Here is a 17,131-nt window from a genome sequence, read left to right as displayed (position 1 = left end):
AAAGCATCTGCCCACACCCTCTTACAATGCTTATATGCCTTAAAGATCTAGCTTGGCCTGTCAGCAGTGTGCTTCATTGGGAATCGATGGAGCACCCTTCTGCCTGCAGGCTAACTAAAAGCCTCTTCCTTCTCCAAAGACTTTGGCACCATTTGTATTCACCAGGGAAAGGGTCAAACAACTGCGTCTTCTTCCCCTGCTTTTCTTGGCGCATCTACTGATACTAGCTCCTAATTTGGGCAAGAAAAAAGTCAACAGCTGGAGGTAGAGTGTGTTGACCCTGGACTCACCCTGAAAGGTAAGGGCACAAGAGATAGTTGTATTTAGCTGTATCTTGTTAGAAAAATACATTTGTGTAGCCAGGCGCAGTGGCTCACGCCTGTAATCCCAGCACTTTGGGAGGCCGAGCCAGGTGGATCACGAGGTCAAGAGTTCGAGACCACCCTGGGTAACATGGTGAAACCCCGTCTTTACAAAAAATACAAAAAATTAGCCAGGCGTGGTGGCGGGCGCCTGTAGTCCCAGCTACTCGGGAGGCTGAGGCAGGAGAACGGCGTGAACCCAGGAGGCAGAGCTTGCAGTGAGTGGAGATCACGCCACTGCACTCCAGTCCAGCCTGGGCGACAGAGTGAGACTCCATCGCAAAAAAAAAATAATAATAATAACATTTGTGTGCATTCATGTGTACGTGTGTCTGTACACGTGTACAAGAAACAACTGAGCATTTCTTCTAAAACCTTAGTCAGTTAGAACTGTCTCTGTTGCAGGTGACAGAAAACCCAGTCTAAACAGGCTTAAATATAAAAGGGCTGTTGGTTCATATAACTAAAAAAAGTCCAGGGCTAGAGTTAGGGTCCATCTGCTTCTGCCTCCTTGGCCGTAGTTCCACAATTGGGCTCGGCACCGTCAGACATAACTTCTTCCCGCACACAGCTATGCTCAAGCAGAAGCCCTCAGGTTGTCTCCTTGATCTGTGTGGGGCCTAGAGTTGCTTCCACCAAAGCAAAATTTGAGTATTGTTGCTGCAGGAAAAGAATGGATACGGAGTGGCAGAAATACGAAACTGAATAAATTTTTGTCTTTATAAGACATTTGCTTCCAGTGCTTCTCAGACTGTGTAAATTCTCCCAAGTCAGAGGGCAGAAATTCTCAAACAAAAATGCAGGGACAGAACCAGGCACAGTGGCTCACAAGGCCTATAATCCCAGCACTTTGGGAGGCCGAGGCAGAAGGATCACTTGAACCCAGGAGTTCAAGACCAGCCTAGCCATCGTAGTGAGACACCATCTCTACAAAAAATTTAAAAATTAGCCAGGCATAGTGGCACACTCCTGTGGCTGAGATAGGAGGATTGCTTGACCCCGGGAGGTTGAGGCTGCAGCAAGCTGTGATAGTGCCACTGCACTCTAGCCTGGGTGAATAGAGCAAGACCCTGTCTCCAAAAATAAAAATTTAAATAAAAATGTTAATTCAGGGACAAGCAGCTCTTGATTTTAAAGATGTATCTCCCTTATGTTGGGACTATCAGAATTCCAGTTGCTAATTAATTAATCTGCTCTGTTAGGAGAACGTTTATTGAATACCTGCCCTGCCAGGCTTTCTGCTTACACTGGTGGGGGGCACATTGACAAGATTTTGGGCTGTGTTTTCAGGGACCTCCAGCAGAGAAGGGTCACCAGGATACAATGTGGTATGCATGAGCTAAAAACAGAAGTGATTTAACTCTCAGAGGGAAAGTGGATCAGATAATACTTCATGGAGATGACGACGTCTGGTTCATTTTTGAAGAGTAAATAGAAAGATCCCAGCCCTCCATACCAAGAGAGTAACTCCTGCAAACATTTTCTGACCTGGTGCTTGGCCAATGGACCACACATCATCAGGAAGGCTAGAAAATTGAGTTCCAGGAGGGAATGATAGAAGGCAAAGCCTAGAGAGATGGCAGGGGCCAGACTTCAGGGGCCTGGGGTTGTGTACTTGCATTCTGAGTCGAGGAGACTGAACTTTGTACCAAAGACTTGGTGTTCTGTAGAAGTATGAGAAGATGAGTGACAGGGTCTGGTTTATATGTTAAGAAGTTCTCAGCTGTAAGGTGAATAGATTGGAGGTGTTGGGGCAAAGGCAGGGGACCCAGTGAAGGCAAGGAGTGAGGCTCTATACTGAGGCCCTGGTAGAAGTGGAGCAGATGGGCCACCTGAAGAGCTACTAGGAAGTTGACACCAACAAGATGTCGTTAGTCTGGGTATGGGGAGTGAGGGAAAGGAAGAACTTGCCGGTTTCCAGGTTTTAATCCTTCCAAAGGATTTCTGCAGAAAGGCACTGGAAGAGCTGTATTCCTACTTATCCTTAAAGGAAAGAAACTGCCCTTGAATTCCAAGGACATGATTACTGAGCTGGAATTCCAAATAATGTGTCCCAGTGAGACTCCTGTGGGTAGTTTTGTCTGGTAACTGTGTGTGTTAGGTGAAACCGCAGACTTCCAGCCACTCTATCTTACCGTGTCTGTTAACAGTTAATTTGCTCTGATGAATTTGCCCATCTTGGAGAAGGGGGCTCTGCTGACCGTTTTTTATCTTGGAGTAAATGTCCTTTGGTTAGGAAGGTTCTAGACTATATTGTTAAAACAACATTGGAAGGCTGGGCATGGTGGCTCATGCCTGTAATCCCAACACTTTGGGAGGCCAAGGCAGGCGTATCGTTTGAGCCCAGGAGTTCAAGACCAGCCTGGGCAACATGGCAAAACTCTCTCTACTAAAAATACAAAATTAGCCAGGCATGGTGGAGTGCGCCTGTATTCCCAGCCACTTAGTAGGCTGAGGTGGGAGAACCGCCTGAGCCCAGGAAGTTGAGGCTGCAGTGAGCCATGATCTTACCACTGCACTGCAGCTAGGTGACAGCAAAACCCTGTCTCAAAAAAACACCAGACAACATAGGATACTGTGTAATATAACAGCTAGTTCCTATACCTGTTATCTTATTAATTCATTTAAAATACATCAGTGTGGGCCGGGTGTGGTGGCTCACACCTGTAATCCCAACACTTTGGAAGACCAAGGCGGGAGGATCACTTGAAGCCACAAATTTAAGACCAGCCTGGACAATATAGCAAGACCCTGTCTCTACAAAAAAAAAAGTAAATAAAAAATAAAATATGTCAGTGTGTTTTGGGAACAGGTTGAGAGCATAGCATGCTCATATTATATATTCATTTTACCACTTAGATTTGAATTGAGGCATCTCTTAGAATAGGTTTTATTTTGTTCATACCCTCAGAGGACATTGTCCCTCTCATAGAAGCAGATATTCAAACATGTAATCTGCTATTTTCTTTTAAGGTAATACATTTTTATGATTACTGTTTGAAGAAAAAAAAAAAGCAACTATAGGTTAGCAGTTGCTCCAGAATCTCCAAAACAAGCTTAAGAGATTTTTATTCTTTACCAAAAATGAGATGCCTTGGGAGGAAGGTGTGTGCATTACACACAGGTTGCTCTGTGGTCACTGCTCCTTCATACTGTGTTTCTGCCTCTGCCTGAACCCAAACCCCTCCCAGCCTGACAGAAATGTTCGCTTACGCAGCTAGCCCTGCCTCAGTTTGTACATCTACCTGTCGGCTGAGACATCAGAAGTCGATGTCCATGTCAGCCTCTGGGCACCCCAAGATGATGTTACCTCCAATAGACAGTGAAGGAGATAACTTCAAGGCTATGTAAGAAAAATGCACATTCTTTGTGAAACTAATGTGTACCCACTGCTTCTTAATTTTGTGCTGTGGATTTTATAGTCTGAGATTTTGTTACAGTTGTCCACAAGGTGTCCTTCCTCCATGTGATTTTAGTTAAGCACATCTTGTGTCATGATGTCCTCGGTTGTGTATTGTGTGTCTTCGTGCCTTTGCGTACTGCAAAGTGTATAAGAAGTTCCTGCTCCTCCCAAGTTGCTTTCAGCATGTGGAATTTTATACATATATCATTTGTGTACTTCCAAAACTTTTTAGTTGCCTGTTCTTCAGTTACGCCTGCATATCCTTTATTTCTTTGGCATTGGCACAGTTCTCTTTATGTAAGCAATTTGAGAGGGAAGCAAAGGGGAAAAGTTTGAGTTAGCTGTTCTCTGTCCTAGAATTTCCCTGCATTAATCTTGTCCTTGAAAATATATATAATACTGGTCCCTTAAACTCCATGAGGCTTTGTCTCATTATGTATTGTTCTTTTGGTACCCTTTCTCACTTAACTTACCTTTTGCTCCTAAGTCCTATAAAATACTCCTTGGATCTGGATTTTTATACCCGATTTTCTCCACTGTGTATAAAAGGTATATTGTGACTGTAAATTTTTGTATATCATGTTCTGAGAGCTTCTTACTTTCTGATCTTATAGTACTATTCCTGATCAGAGAACTCCAGTTGCTTCAACACACAGTATTAGTAGTGCAGCCACCCCGGATCGAATCCGCTTCCCAAGAGGCACTGCCAGTCGTAGCACTTTCCACGGCCAGCCCCGGGAACGGCGAACCGCAACATATAATGGCCCTCCTGCCTCTCCCAGCCTGTCCCATGAAGCCACGCCGTTGTCCCAGACTCGAAGCCGAGGCTCCACTAATCTCTTTAGTAAATTAACTTCAAAACTCACAAGGAGGTAAGTGCTAGGTGCTGGTTGTTTTGGAGTGAACACGTACAGCAAAAGGAAAGATGTCTTTTTTGTTGTGTGAAGCCACTGCTGCCTGGATGCTTTTCAGTCTTCCTTCAGCTCATGGTTTTCTGGTTTTATATATATCTAACTTTATACTTTTAAACCTCTAAAGTAGAAATTGTAGAGCTCAGAGTCCTCATAACACTAAAAGTTAACTAGCATTTAGGAGGTTTTTGTTACTGTTCTTTAATTATTGTTCCTTTTGCTCACATATCTGTCTGCATGGCATGTTGGTTGTTGTTGGGCAGGCAGACCTCGAGTTCTGGTGTGGGGTGGGGGCTGGCACTCCGTAACAATCAGCAGGAAAGACCATGCATGTCTTTCCTAATCATCTTCAGCCTCAGAGGAAAGAGACAGCTTCTCTTTTCTCACTTAATTGTTGTTAAGGAGCAGTAAATTTCTTAGAGTCCAAATCTTGAAAGTTTCTCTCTCAGTCTTAGTTATTTATATTGAGAGCAAGGTAATGTCCTTAAATGGTATCGTTTTGGAGAAAAAATCTGTGGTTTATTATCAAAAAATAATGTTACTATTATTAAGTTATTTTTATTAAATGCTGCATGATTCTTGGCTGATGGTCCTGGAAATTTTTTAAAATGCTCCATGTGTCTAGTAGGCTAGCATTTGGGGCCTCAGTAAACTCTCAAGGGTCCTTTGAGATAACTTCATTTCCATAACCTTGTTACCTGTTACAAAAGCCCAGAAATACTGGCTGCTTCAAGAGGAAAAAGAAAGGATATCACTTTGAACCATAAACAATAGTGAAAGGCACCTTTCCAAGAAGGAACCCAGGAAACCCAAGAGCCCCTGCAGTTTCAGGACATCCTTGGGGAAATGTTTTGAAATTAAGCCTAGCTGTGGATGACTCTGTCTGTGGTATCTTGCAGGTTTGCTTGGGACGGACCCTCTTATTTGTCATCTGTAGCTTACAGGACAGCAGTAGGAGTCTTTCCCGGGTCTGAAATGATCAGTACCCCCCTCTGTTTTTCTGCATTCCCTATGGCCTATAGCCTATTACTTCATTTCACTCCATCTCCATTATTTAAACTAAGCTAAATGTAATCTTATATTCAATCATCTGAAACTTCGGTGAGTCACATTAAAGTCTGATCTGCTTATTATTAGGACATGGAATAGATTAGGGAGTAGTATTCCTTTTTCTTTTTTGAGACGGATTCTCACTGTCGCCAAGGCTGGAGTGCAGTGGTGCAATCTTGGCTAACTTCAACCTCCGCCTAGATTAGGGAGGATTTCTAACATCCATTAGCATTAACTAGAAGTCAGATGCGTCAGAAGGTTTCTATTTACCCTCTTACTCGCTTCTTAGCCCCTTTATTAAGCCACCTCATTTTAAACTGGGCAAAACGGAATCGGCCAAAGAGCTTTGCCAGGTTTGGGGCACCCATTCATGACCAGCCAGCAAGAGAGACAGTGAGTTCAATCTGAGAAGAGTCTGGTGACTCCCAGAATAAATCATTCCTTCCTGGCCAGCCGTGATGGCTCACGCTTGTAATCCCAGCACTTTGGGAGGCCGAGGTGGGTGGATCTCCTGAGGTCAGGAGTTTGAGACCAGCCTGACCAATATGGTGAAACCTCGTCTCTACTAAAAATACAAAAATTAGCCAGGCATGGTGGTGGGCGCCTGGAGTCCCAGCTACCCAGGAGGCTTAGACAGGAGAATTGCTTGAATCCAGAAGGCAGAGGTTGCAGCAAGCCAAGATCGTACTACTGCACTCTAGTCCGGTGACAAAGCGAGACTCCATCTCAAAAAAAAAAACAAAAAACAAACAAAAAAAAAACTTTGAGTTTATTTGTCTTCTTTGTACTCTTTTTTCAGTCATTGTAAGACTAGTATTGGGCTGGGCCAGGTGGCTCATGCCTGTAATCTCAGCACTTTGGGAGGCCAAGGAGGGCGGATCACCTGGGGTCAGGAGTTTGAGACAGGCCTGGCCAACATGGCAAAACCCCATCTCTACTAAAAATATAAAAATTAGCCAGGGGTGGTGGCGCACACCTGTAGTCCCAGCTACTCTGGAGGCTGAGGCAGGAGAATCGCTTGAACCTGGGAGGCAGAGGTTGCATTTAGCCAAGATCACGCCACTGCACTCCAGCCTGGGTGATGACAGAGCGAGACTCCGTCTCAAAAAAAAAAAAAAAAGACTAGCATTGGCCGGGCACAGTGGCTCACGCCCATAATCCCAGCACTTTGGGAGGCTGAGGCAGGTGGATCACCTGAGGTCGGGAGTTTGAGACCATCCTAGCCAACATGGAGAAACCCAGTCTCTACTAAAAATACAAAATTAGCCGGGCATGGTGGCACATGCCTGTAATCCCAGGGAGACTGAGGCAGGAGAATCGCTTGAACCCAGGAGGCAGAGGTTGTGGTGAGCCGAGATCACGCCATTGCACTCCAGCCCGGGCAACAACAGTGAAACTCTGTCTCAAAAAATAAAAAAACAACAAAAAAAAAAAACACAAAAGACCAGCATTGATTTTTATTACATGTATATAATGGAAAAAAGGAAACAAGATTATCATTGATAAAAATATCAGCTACCTCTTTTTTTTTTTTCCACGGGGTCTCACTTTATCTCCCAGGCTGAAGTGCAGTGGCATGATCTCAGCCCACTGCAACCTCCGCCTTCCAGGTTCAAGTGATTCTTGGCTTCAGCCTCCCGAGTGGCTGGGACTACAGGCGCCCACCATCACGCCTGGCTAATTTTTGTATTTTTAGTAGAGACCTGGTTTTATCATGTTGGCCAGGCTGGTCTTGAACTGCTGACCTCAAGGGATCCACCGCGCCCAGCCAAAGCTACCATTATTTGAATGCTTATTATGTGCTAAGGTAGATATCTATATACATAGATACAGTCATATTCATTTTATACATATAAATATGTATGTACATTATATATATGCATATTTTATGTATAAAATGAGTATCATACACACATTTATATGTGTGAAATGAGTATATTTATACACATGTACAAGTGTGCACACACACTCCTCATTTAATTTAATCTCCATAGTCCACCCCATTTTGTAAAAGAAACTGAAGGTGAAGTTTGGAGAGATTAAGGCACATATTTTAAAAAGTATCAGGGCCTGGTGCAGTGGCTTACACCTGTAATCCCAGCACTTTGGGAGGCCAAGGCAGGTAGATCAAGTAGATCATTCAAGGTCAGGAGTTCAAGACCAGCCTGGCCAACATGGTGAAACCCCATCTCTACTAAAAATACAAAAATTAGCTTGATGTTGTGGCACATGCTTGTAATTCCAGCTATTTGGGACGGTGAGGCAAGAGGATGGCTTGAACCCAGGAGGCGTAGTTTGCAGAGAGCCAAGATCACACCATTGCACACTAGCCTGGGCGACAGAGTGACGCTCCGTCTCAAAAAAAAGAAGTATCAGGCTGAGCCAGGTCTATCTGACCAGACTCTGCCCTTTTAGCCACTACACTGTGCTCCCCTTAGAAAAAAGTTGCAGGTGTGACAGTTGCATTACGTTTATTTCATATATTTGAATTAAAATTAGAGACTCAGGCTTGTTGTTTAAAAGAATTCTAAGTGGTCATCTTATTTACAGTTTCCAGGCTATTACCACCCCCAGATTTTTGCAGAAAGGTAGTCTTTTATCCTGTCTTGTTAAAGTTTATTAACTGAGGTCTGTTGTCTCCCTTAGTGCTATACTTAATCAGCTATTGACAGTTTGTTCTTGAAAACAATCAAAATCCTTGCTAGAGTGGTTGAAAGTTCTTATCCTCCTTTAGCAAGAATTGCTAGGATTAAAATTGCATTACCTGAAAGGCTGAGGTGTTTGCACTTAGATGCTGCAAGGGAGACCTGGTGTGGCCAGGTCTGGAGAGGGCTGGAGTCAGGAAGCCTGCACTCTGCTTGGAGAGCACATGGCTTTGGAGAGCTATGGGCCCTTTGTAGTCAGAAGCAAAACTCTCTCCCCTTGGGATCAGGCCTGGCCTTGCTCAGAGACTGCAGTCACCCATACCCTGCAGGCAGAACAGCCAGGCACACGCAAGTGCCTCTGCCCTCAGGTTGATCCATGTTGCCATGGGCAGTGTGAAGGCCTCCTCCTCCTCCTTCCTCTTTATACTTCAAGGGATTATAGGAGGAAAAGTTAAGAAAAGCACTCCTATAGTAATTGACCAGTAACCCTGATTTTTCCCAGTGGAAGATTAGGAAATGGCCAGGCACCATGGCTCATGTCTATAATCCCAGCACTTTGGGAGGCTGAGCCACATGGATCGCTTGAGCCCAGGAGTTCAAGACCAGCCTGGACAACATAATGACACCCCATCTCTATTTTTTTTTTTTTTTTTGAGACGGAGTCTCGCTCTGTTCCCCAGGCCGGAGTGCAGTGGCACGATCTCGGCTCACTGCAGTGTCTGCCTCCTGGGTTCAAGCGATTATCCTGCCTCAGCCTCCCGAGTAGCTGGGACTACAGTTGCATGCCACCACACCCAGCTATTTTTGTATTTTTAGTAGAGACAGGGTTTCACCGTGTTGGCTAGGCTGGTCACAAACTCCTGACCTCAAGTGATCCGCCCACCTCAGCCTCCCAAAGTGCTGGGATTACAGGCATGAGCCACCACACCCAGCCTTTTATTTATTTATTTATTTATTTATTTATTTTTTTTTTTATTTTTTTTATTTTTTTTTGAGACAGAGTCTCACTCTGTCACCCAGGCTGGAGTGCAGTGGCGCGATCTCGGCTCACTGCAAGCTCCGCCTCCCGGGTTCACGCCATTCTTCTGCCTCAGCCTCTCCGAGTAGCTGGGACTACAGGCGCCCACCACCACGCCCGGCTAATTTTTTGTATTTTTAGTAGAGACGGGATTTCACCGTGTTAGCCAGGATGGTCTCGATCTCCTGACCTCATGATCCACCCACTTCGGCCTCCCAAAGTGCTGGGATTACAAGCGTGAGCCACCGCGCCCGGCCTATTTTTTTAATAAAAAGAAAAAAAGTTTGGAAATGGGCCAGGCACTGTACATGGCTCATGCCTGTAATCCTAGCACTTTGGGGGAAGGTGAGGCAGGAGGATCATTTGAAGCCAGGAGTTCAAGACTGACCTGGGCAACATAATGAGACCCCCATCTCTACAAAAACATTTTTTAATTAGCCAGGAGTGGTGGTGCATGCCTGTAGTCCCAGCTACTTGAGAGGCTGAGGCAGGAGGATTGCTCGAACCCAGGAGTTTGAGGTTACAGTGAGCTATGATCACACCACTGTACTCCAGCCTGAGTGATTGAGCAAGACCTTGTCTCTAAATAAATAAATAAATAAATATTTAAAAGTAAAAGAAAATTAGGAAATAAAAATAGGTCTTAAAGACCTTTTAATCATTTTCAACTAAAATATTTTGGATAATATTGCAGTATATATTAAAGGTTTTCGCGTGCATGATTGTACTGTTGATGATGCTGCTGTATACCACTGATCTGATTATGAAGTGATTGGCAGTTATTTATAGTAGTCAGACTTTTTTAAATTGGTAAATTAATACCTAAAGCAATGCCAAAGTTATCCCAACCAAGGATTTCATTAATCCAGGCATTCAGCAGATATAGATGACTGCCTGCTATATACAGTTACAGAACTGGACTTTACAAATAGAAATTAACAAACTCAGCCTATTTTTGCCCAGGGAAGCTGATCGCATTGATCATAAAAACCTCATTCGTAGTTTGAAAAATATTTTGTCAGATTGTTTTCAGCACAACCTGCACATCTCCTTAAATTTTTTTAATAACCTGAGTTACCCCTTTTAAATAGAATTCTTCCTGTTTATTACATAAAAGCAAAATTCATACTGTTGTCTTGCCACTTAGTTTTTATTCATTTTGATATCTAAGACTGAAAAGTCTACTTTAGTTTAAATCCCAATCACCTATTTTTTTCTTAAAAAGTGATTTATGTCATACCACTGTAGCAAATAATATGTTAATGTTTGTTTGATTTTCCTGAAAGAAGTAATGATTTTTTCTTAGTGGTCAAATATTTTATAATGAAATTTTTAATGTTTGTGTAATAAGAAGGCAAGATTTTTGTTCATAAGGTATTCTGAAGAAAATTGAAAGATGTTTTATTAGTACATTGCAAATGACTTGTCACTTCTTTAACATAGGACATAAATTTTATCTTAGAAAGTGTATCTGGCCAGCGCAGTGGCTCACACCTGTAATCCCAGCGTTCTGGGAGGCCAAGGTGGGCTGATCACTTGAGGCCATGAGTTCGAGACCAGACTGGCCAACATGGCAAAACCCTGTCTCTACTGAAAATATAGAAATTAACTGGGCATGGTGGCGCGCGCCTGTGATTCCAGCTACTCAGGACACTGAGGCACAAGAATTGCTTGAACCCAGGAGACATAGGTTGCATTGAGCTGAGATTGCACCACTGCACTGTGACAGAGCGAGACTCTGTCTTTAAAAAAAAAAAAAAAAAAAGGTGTGTCCATCTGAAGAACTTTTAATTTACAGCTAATGTCAATATGTACTGCTAAACCTTTTCTTACTTTTTTTGATATATTAAAAGATCACATACTCATTTAATTACCTGTAATAATTTTACTTTTTCAACAAATGTCAGCATTTCTTTGTTGATTGGCCAGAGAAGGAACCCTGCTTTGTTTTTTTCTTTCTCTCTGTAATTGATTAGATTTTCTGTTTAATTCGTGCGAGTTATTTTTGTTAATTTTTTTTTTTTTTTTACTTAATTTCTTTTAGAAACATGTCATTCAGGTTTATCAAAAGGTAGGATTTATATATACACATTTATTTTTCAATCCTCACTCCCAAATGGCTCCTGCGATTAACATTAGGTTTGGCTTTCTGGCCCTGTTTTTTCCTTATAAACTAAACTTTCTGCTGAGAACTAAATACTTAATTCCTTGAAAGGAAATTGAAAAGAAATAGATTAACTCTGTCAGGCATTTTAAAGGGACTATGGCACCCATGCAACAAAAGGCTGATGCATGCTCTGTGTATTTTCTTTCTTCGGTAGAATTATTTAGCATCCAAATAATTCTGTCTTCATACTAATAACACTTAGCATGCTCCTGTTTGAAGAATGAGATGCTCAGTAATGTTAATGTACAATTAATGATTATCCACAGGCATGCAAAAGGTAAGTGGTAATTGTGTTATTTTTATTTCACTGAGGATGGAATTAGCAAAAGGCTTTAAAATGACAGGAAAATGAGCTAATACAGAAAACAAGCATAAAATTCAAAGCTACAGCCTCATTTGATTTGGCTTTTTCAGAAATTAAAACGTGAACAGCTGCATAGCAGAAACGTTTTAATATTTTCAGAGTTGAAAGCCACTTTCCAGCAACCACTGAAGAAAGAGTATCTCATTATTTTTACTTAAAGCACTACAGTAAGTGGTGTTCTGATTTTATTAATATTTTTTAGGCCAGGCGTGGTGGCTTATGCCTGTAATCCCAGCACTTTGGGAGGCATAGGCGGGCGGATCACTTGAGCCTAGGAGTTCGAGACCATCCTGGACAACATGGCAAAACCCCGCCTCTACAAATAATACAAAAATTAGCCGGGCGTGGTGGCACACATCTGTGGTCCCGGCTACTCAGGAGGCTGAGGCAGGAGGATCACCTGAGCCCTGGGAGGTCAAGGTTGCAGTGAACCATGACCATGCCACTGTGCTCCAGCCTAGGGGAGTGAGACCCCGCCTCAAAAAAGAAAAGCATATTTTTTGATGGTGATAATTAAGAGACCAAAAATGTTGCTTTCTTAATGCACACATTAATGAAGGGCTACGTTGTACCTGTGCCTCTCAAGTCACCAGAAGGCCAAGCTGCAGGTCGAAACTGTGGGAAAAGCACTTTCTTCCTGTTGGAAGTTCCATTCTATTATTATTTTTTAATTGATCTTCCCACTTGTCTGATTTTTCCTTGGACAGAACAGGTAATAACTGAATATGGAATCCAACTGGTAGCCTCATTGGCTTTTAATTGGAAACCCATTGTACTGTGTGGTGCAGTTAGAAAGTGAGAATAACCCCATTCTGAGGCCGAGTGTCCTCAGGCTGAAGAGCCAGCAGGAGTGCCTGCTGTGCGTGCGTGGTGTGCAGTGTGTGCAGTGTGCAGCGGTATGGCGTGCAATGTGTGTGATGGGTGCAGTGTGTAGCATGGAGCTGGCCCCTGTGTACACCCCTGCAGCCTTGTGGAAGAAGGTAGCGCTGGCTCAGTCAAATGAGAGGAAGAGTTTTCATAAGCCCAGCTGGTGTTTAAAACGTGTTTTGGCTTTGTTCATTTTATGGTGTTGCTGTTGGTTTTGATGATGGTTTACATGTACTGGCATGTAAGATTTCTTTTCTCTTTCCCTCTTTCCCTCTTCTCTCTGCTTCTACATTCTGTCCATTGAGGCTTCCAACTGAATATGAGAGGAACGGGAGATATGAGGGCTCAAGGTGAGGGAAATGATTTTTACTTAAAATTTTTTTCAGGTGTTTACTTCATTTCTGTGGCAGAGGCAACACTATTTTCTGAATGTTCCCTATTGTATTCCTGCTGCCTCTGTAGGAGTTAAAACTTGGAGAGGTTGGCATCAGGTAGAGAGGGTGGCCACAAGGGGGCGCCAGCCTGCCATGAGCACCGTCCAGATCCAGCTTGGCCTCTGCTCTACATTTGTGTTTGTGTTAAAAGCATGGCGATGCCTTCAGCCTTCCTGCCTGGGCGTTAACAGCCTTTGGAGGTCTGGGTTGGGTAGCAGTGCTTAGAGAAATAAGCCCTCAGTTCATCACTGACTCCTCACATGGTTCTCGTCACAAGGAATAAAAGCAAGGTACTTAATAGAATGTCCATATTTCAAACTAGATACATTTTCTTCTAAGAATGGTGACTATATAGTTGAGTGTTTTGCTTTTCTTTTTTTTTTTTCTGAGACACGGTCTCGCTCTGTCACCCAGACTGGAGTGTAGTGGCGTGATCACGGCTTACTCAGGCTCCCGGGCTTATGCGATCCTCCAACCTCAGCCTCCTGAGTATCTGGAACCACAGGCACTGCCACCATGCTGGCTAATTTTTGTATTTTTTGTAGAGATGGGGGTCTCACCATGTTGGCCAGGCTGGTCTCAAACTCCTAGGCTCAAGTGAACCTCCCACCTCAACCTCCCAAAGTGCTGGGATGACAGACATGAGCTGTGGCGCCTGGCCTTGCTTTTCCATTTTGCGTAGTTATCATTGCATGGATTTTGGGGGGAGGCAATCACCAGGTAGCCTTAGGACTCTGTGTCCCTAGTTCTAGGCCTCTTCCACTTGTGCCCTTTTTTATGCCAGTCACTAGCAGACTATTTCAGGTCCTCGTTCACTGTTTGTCCTTTTGGTCCTTCTAAAAGCCCGCTTCTGGTCATATGACCTTTCTGAATTAAAACCTTCAGTGACCTCCACTATTTCACCCGGCCATGTCCCTGCGAGGCCATGAGTGGCATGGTCCAGGCTGCCCCAGCAGCCCCAGCTCCACTGCCCCATCAAGGCAGAGCATTGGGGTAAGTGCCTCCAGACCTCCCCATCCCAGCCAGGAGCAGGCTCTAGATCCTGGTTTGTTTCCCCACCCATAATAGGAAGGTGAGATAATAGGGCCTACGTGGGCATCAAGTAAGTTGGGGCCTGACCACCACAAGTGCTTATTAAGTGCCACCAGCTGTTGTGGGGGTGATGACACTGTGCCTCCAGTTCCACTCAGTCTGTGTACTTTATTATGCCACAGACACATCCTGTACTTTCCTACCTCCCCTTTGGCTGTGATCCCCTCTACTCAAAGCAAAAACTCTTCCCTGTCTCATTGCATTTTGTTGAAATCCCATGGCTCTTCATAGCTCTCCTCAGATGCAGGTCCACCCCCACCCGTGCCATTTCCTCCTTGTCTCATCCTGCCTGTCACGCTCTCCTGCTAGGCGGGCTCCACCTCTTCTGCTGCCCTCTAGGAGATGGCCAACCTTTCCTGTGCTGCTACTGTTGCCTCACCTTACAGTCTTCCTGGCTCCAGATTAGTTTGAGAGCTTTTGCTTATCTTTGTAACCCATTTAGTATCTAACGTGGCATTTTATACATAAGAAGCTTCTCATCAGTATTGGTGGATGTGAACCAAATTGAATACTAGCAGGTTGGTGACACGGAGAGCTATGTGCATATGTAAAAGCTATTGCCCCTCACCTCTGGTTAGTTGGCCATAGGATGGAGTGTACTTAAGGTACATAGACTATTTTACTCCCAAGAATGCTAGGCACTCACTGTCTTAATTGAGGCCACCAGATACACACATGAGAATATAAATAACGGCTTGTGGCAATAATGACTAAATGCCCATCAATGGCTGGTGAACCGTGGTGTTCCCTAGAAACCCAGGCCTGGGCCCTACTTATGCTGCCTCTTGGGCATCAGACCAAGGCTTACATTCTGAATCCACAGAACATCCACATGGGTGGTGTCAGTCCTCCACAGACAGAGAAGTGTCCCATTGCATTTTTCCATCTATTCCAGTAGTAAGATTGTGTCATCTAAGATTTTTGCTTTATCTGTATAATTGGACGCTTAATTAACAAACCAGAGAGGAGGAAAAACAATGAGGTGGGTAGAGCATCATGTTCAGCCTCAGGACTGTACAGCAAAGCAATTTTAGACTGCGGGTGTTGAGTCTCCAGTTACCCTGAGTGCCAGTTACAGTGATTCACATCTGAAAGAACAGTGTTGCAGGAGAGGGACAGCCCAGGGTGGATGGGTGGGGTGGGCAGGAGCTGGCTGCCAACTCCCTCCCTGAGCTGGGCCTGCAGAGCCCTGAGTGGAGGAGTGGGGCATGCTGTCCCTTTTGCCTGATTTCCAAGGATTCTGCTTAACCAATTACTTTGTTCATTTTAGTAAGCACAGGTGGCTGGTGAAGATTTTCCAGCCAGGTAGATGTTTTTGTGTGTGGCTTATGACTTTTAGGGGGTGGGGGAAGAAAATAGACGAAAATAGACTTAGTTACAAATGTGAGTCTGTGCAGGAAAATGTGGAGGTCAGTCGTTAGTTGTGTTGTATCAAAGATGTGAATGAGGAACTAGCTGAAGTGTAAGAGGTTGATTTTCCTGTACGATTAAAAATAAACCTGCCTCTATGCATTTCAGTCGCAATGTATCTGTTGAGCAAAAGGATGAAAACAAAGAAGCAAAGCCTCGATCCCTACGCTTCACCTGGAGCATGAAAACCACTAGTTCAATGGATCCCGGGGACATGATGCGGGAAATCCGCAAAGTGTTGGACGCCAATAACTGCGACTATGAGCAGAGGGAGCGCTTCTTGCTCTTCTGTGTCCACGGAGATGGGCACGCAGAGAACCTCGTGCAGTGGGAAATGGAAGTATGCAAGCTGCCAAGACTGTCTCTGAACGGGGTCCGGTTTAAGCGGATATCGGGGACATCCATAGCCTTCAAAAATATTGCCTCCAAAATTGCCAATGAGCTAAAGCTGTAACCCAGTAATTATGATGTAAATTAAGTAGCAATTAAAGTGTTTTCCTGAACACAGATGGAAATGTATAGAATAATATTTAGGCAATAACGTCTGCATCTTCTAAATCATGATATTAAAGTCTGAGGACGAGAGCACGCCTGGGAACGAAAGCTGGCCTTTTTTCTACAAATGCACTACATTAAAGATGTGCAACCTATGCGCCCCCTGCCCTACTTCCATTGCCCTGAGAGTCAGCGTGTGGCCCCATCTCCATGTGCCTCCCATCTGGGTGGGTGTGAGAGTGGACAGTATGTGTGTGAAGTGGTGTATGTGGAAGCATCTCCCTACACTGGCAGCCAGTCATTACTAGTACCTCTGCGGGAGATCATCTGGTGCTAAAACATTACAATTGCCAAGGAGGAAAATACTGAATTACTGCTAAGAATTAACCTTAAGACTAGTTCATAGTTAATACAGGTTTACAGTTCATGCCTGTGGTTTTGTGTTTGTTGTTTTGTGTTTTTTTTAGTGCAAAAGGTTTAAATTTATAGTTGTGAACATTGCTTGTGTGTGTTTTTCTAAGTAGATTCACAAGATAATTAAAAATTCACTTTTTCTCAGTAAAATCTTGCATTGTCTCCTAATACTGTATTTAACACACCCTCAAGTTGAGCAAAAGTAATGTGTATGAAGGCTCGGGGCCACGTGGACCCTAGCAGGGATCCCAGCATTTTGTGATTACCAGCATATTTTTTCTCCCAAGGCAATAAAGAGAGAAGACGGCCCTCATGGTGACCCAAGAAGGAAGGGAATCCAGAGCAGCTGCAGCTTAACGCTGGGAGTTGTGGCACAGCCCTATGGAGAAACACCAGGTCTTGACGGTTCTGGGTTGGTTCTCTGTGAAGTATGTAAATTTCTTTTCTCTTTTCTTGTGATTCAGTACATGAATCAGACCTACGGCTTTTGTCCAACACC

At 43.9% G+C, this 17,131-nt stretch overlaps 1 protein-coding gene across 12 annotated transcripts in view; it reads left to right on the top strand.

Annotated features, from left to right (window-relative positions):
- The window catches only part of MARK3 (microtubule affinity regulating kinase 3), a 119,400-nt gene extending 102,618 nt beyond the window's left edge, over positions 1-16,782 (top strand). For 3 of the 12 annotated variants that reach the window (XM_030803787.1, XM_030803784.1, XM_030803791.1), the window contains 5 exons: positions 3,554-3,709; positions 4,380-4,637; positions 11,434-11,460; positions 13,093-13,137; positions 15,832-16,782. In XM_030803787.1, coding sequence (XP_030659647.1) covers positions 3,554-3,709; positions 4,380-4,637; positions 11,434-11,460; positions 13,093-13,137; positions 15,832-16,177 — 832 coding nt within the window. In that variant the 3' untranslated portion in view covers positions 16,178-16,782. The remainder of the gene's footprint in view (positions 1-3,553; positions 3,710-4,379; positions 4,638-11,433; positions 11,461-13,092; positions 13,138-15,831) is intronic. The other 9 variants (XM_003276185.4, XM_003276183.4, XM_030803790.1 and 6 more) reach the window with 8 other exon arrangements.
- The last annotated feature ends 349 nt before the right edge of the window (positions 16,783-17,131 follow it).

Source organism: Nomascus leucogenys, chromosome 22a (genome assembly GCF_006542625.1).
Source record: "Nomascus leucogenys isolate Asia chromosome 22a, Asia_NLE_v1, whole genome shotgun sequence".
NCBI classification, from domain to species: Eukaryota; Metazoa; Chordata; class Mammalia; order Primates; family Hylobatidae; genus Nomascus; species Nomascus leucogenys.
This window is presented reverse-complemented; position numbering and strand designations above follow the sequence as displayed.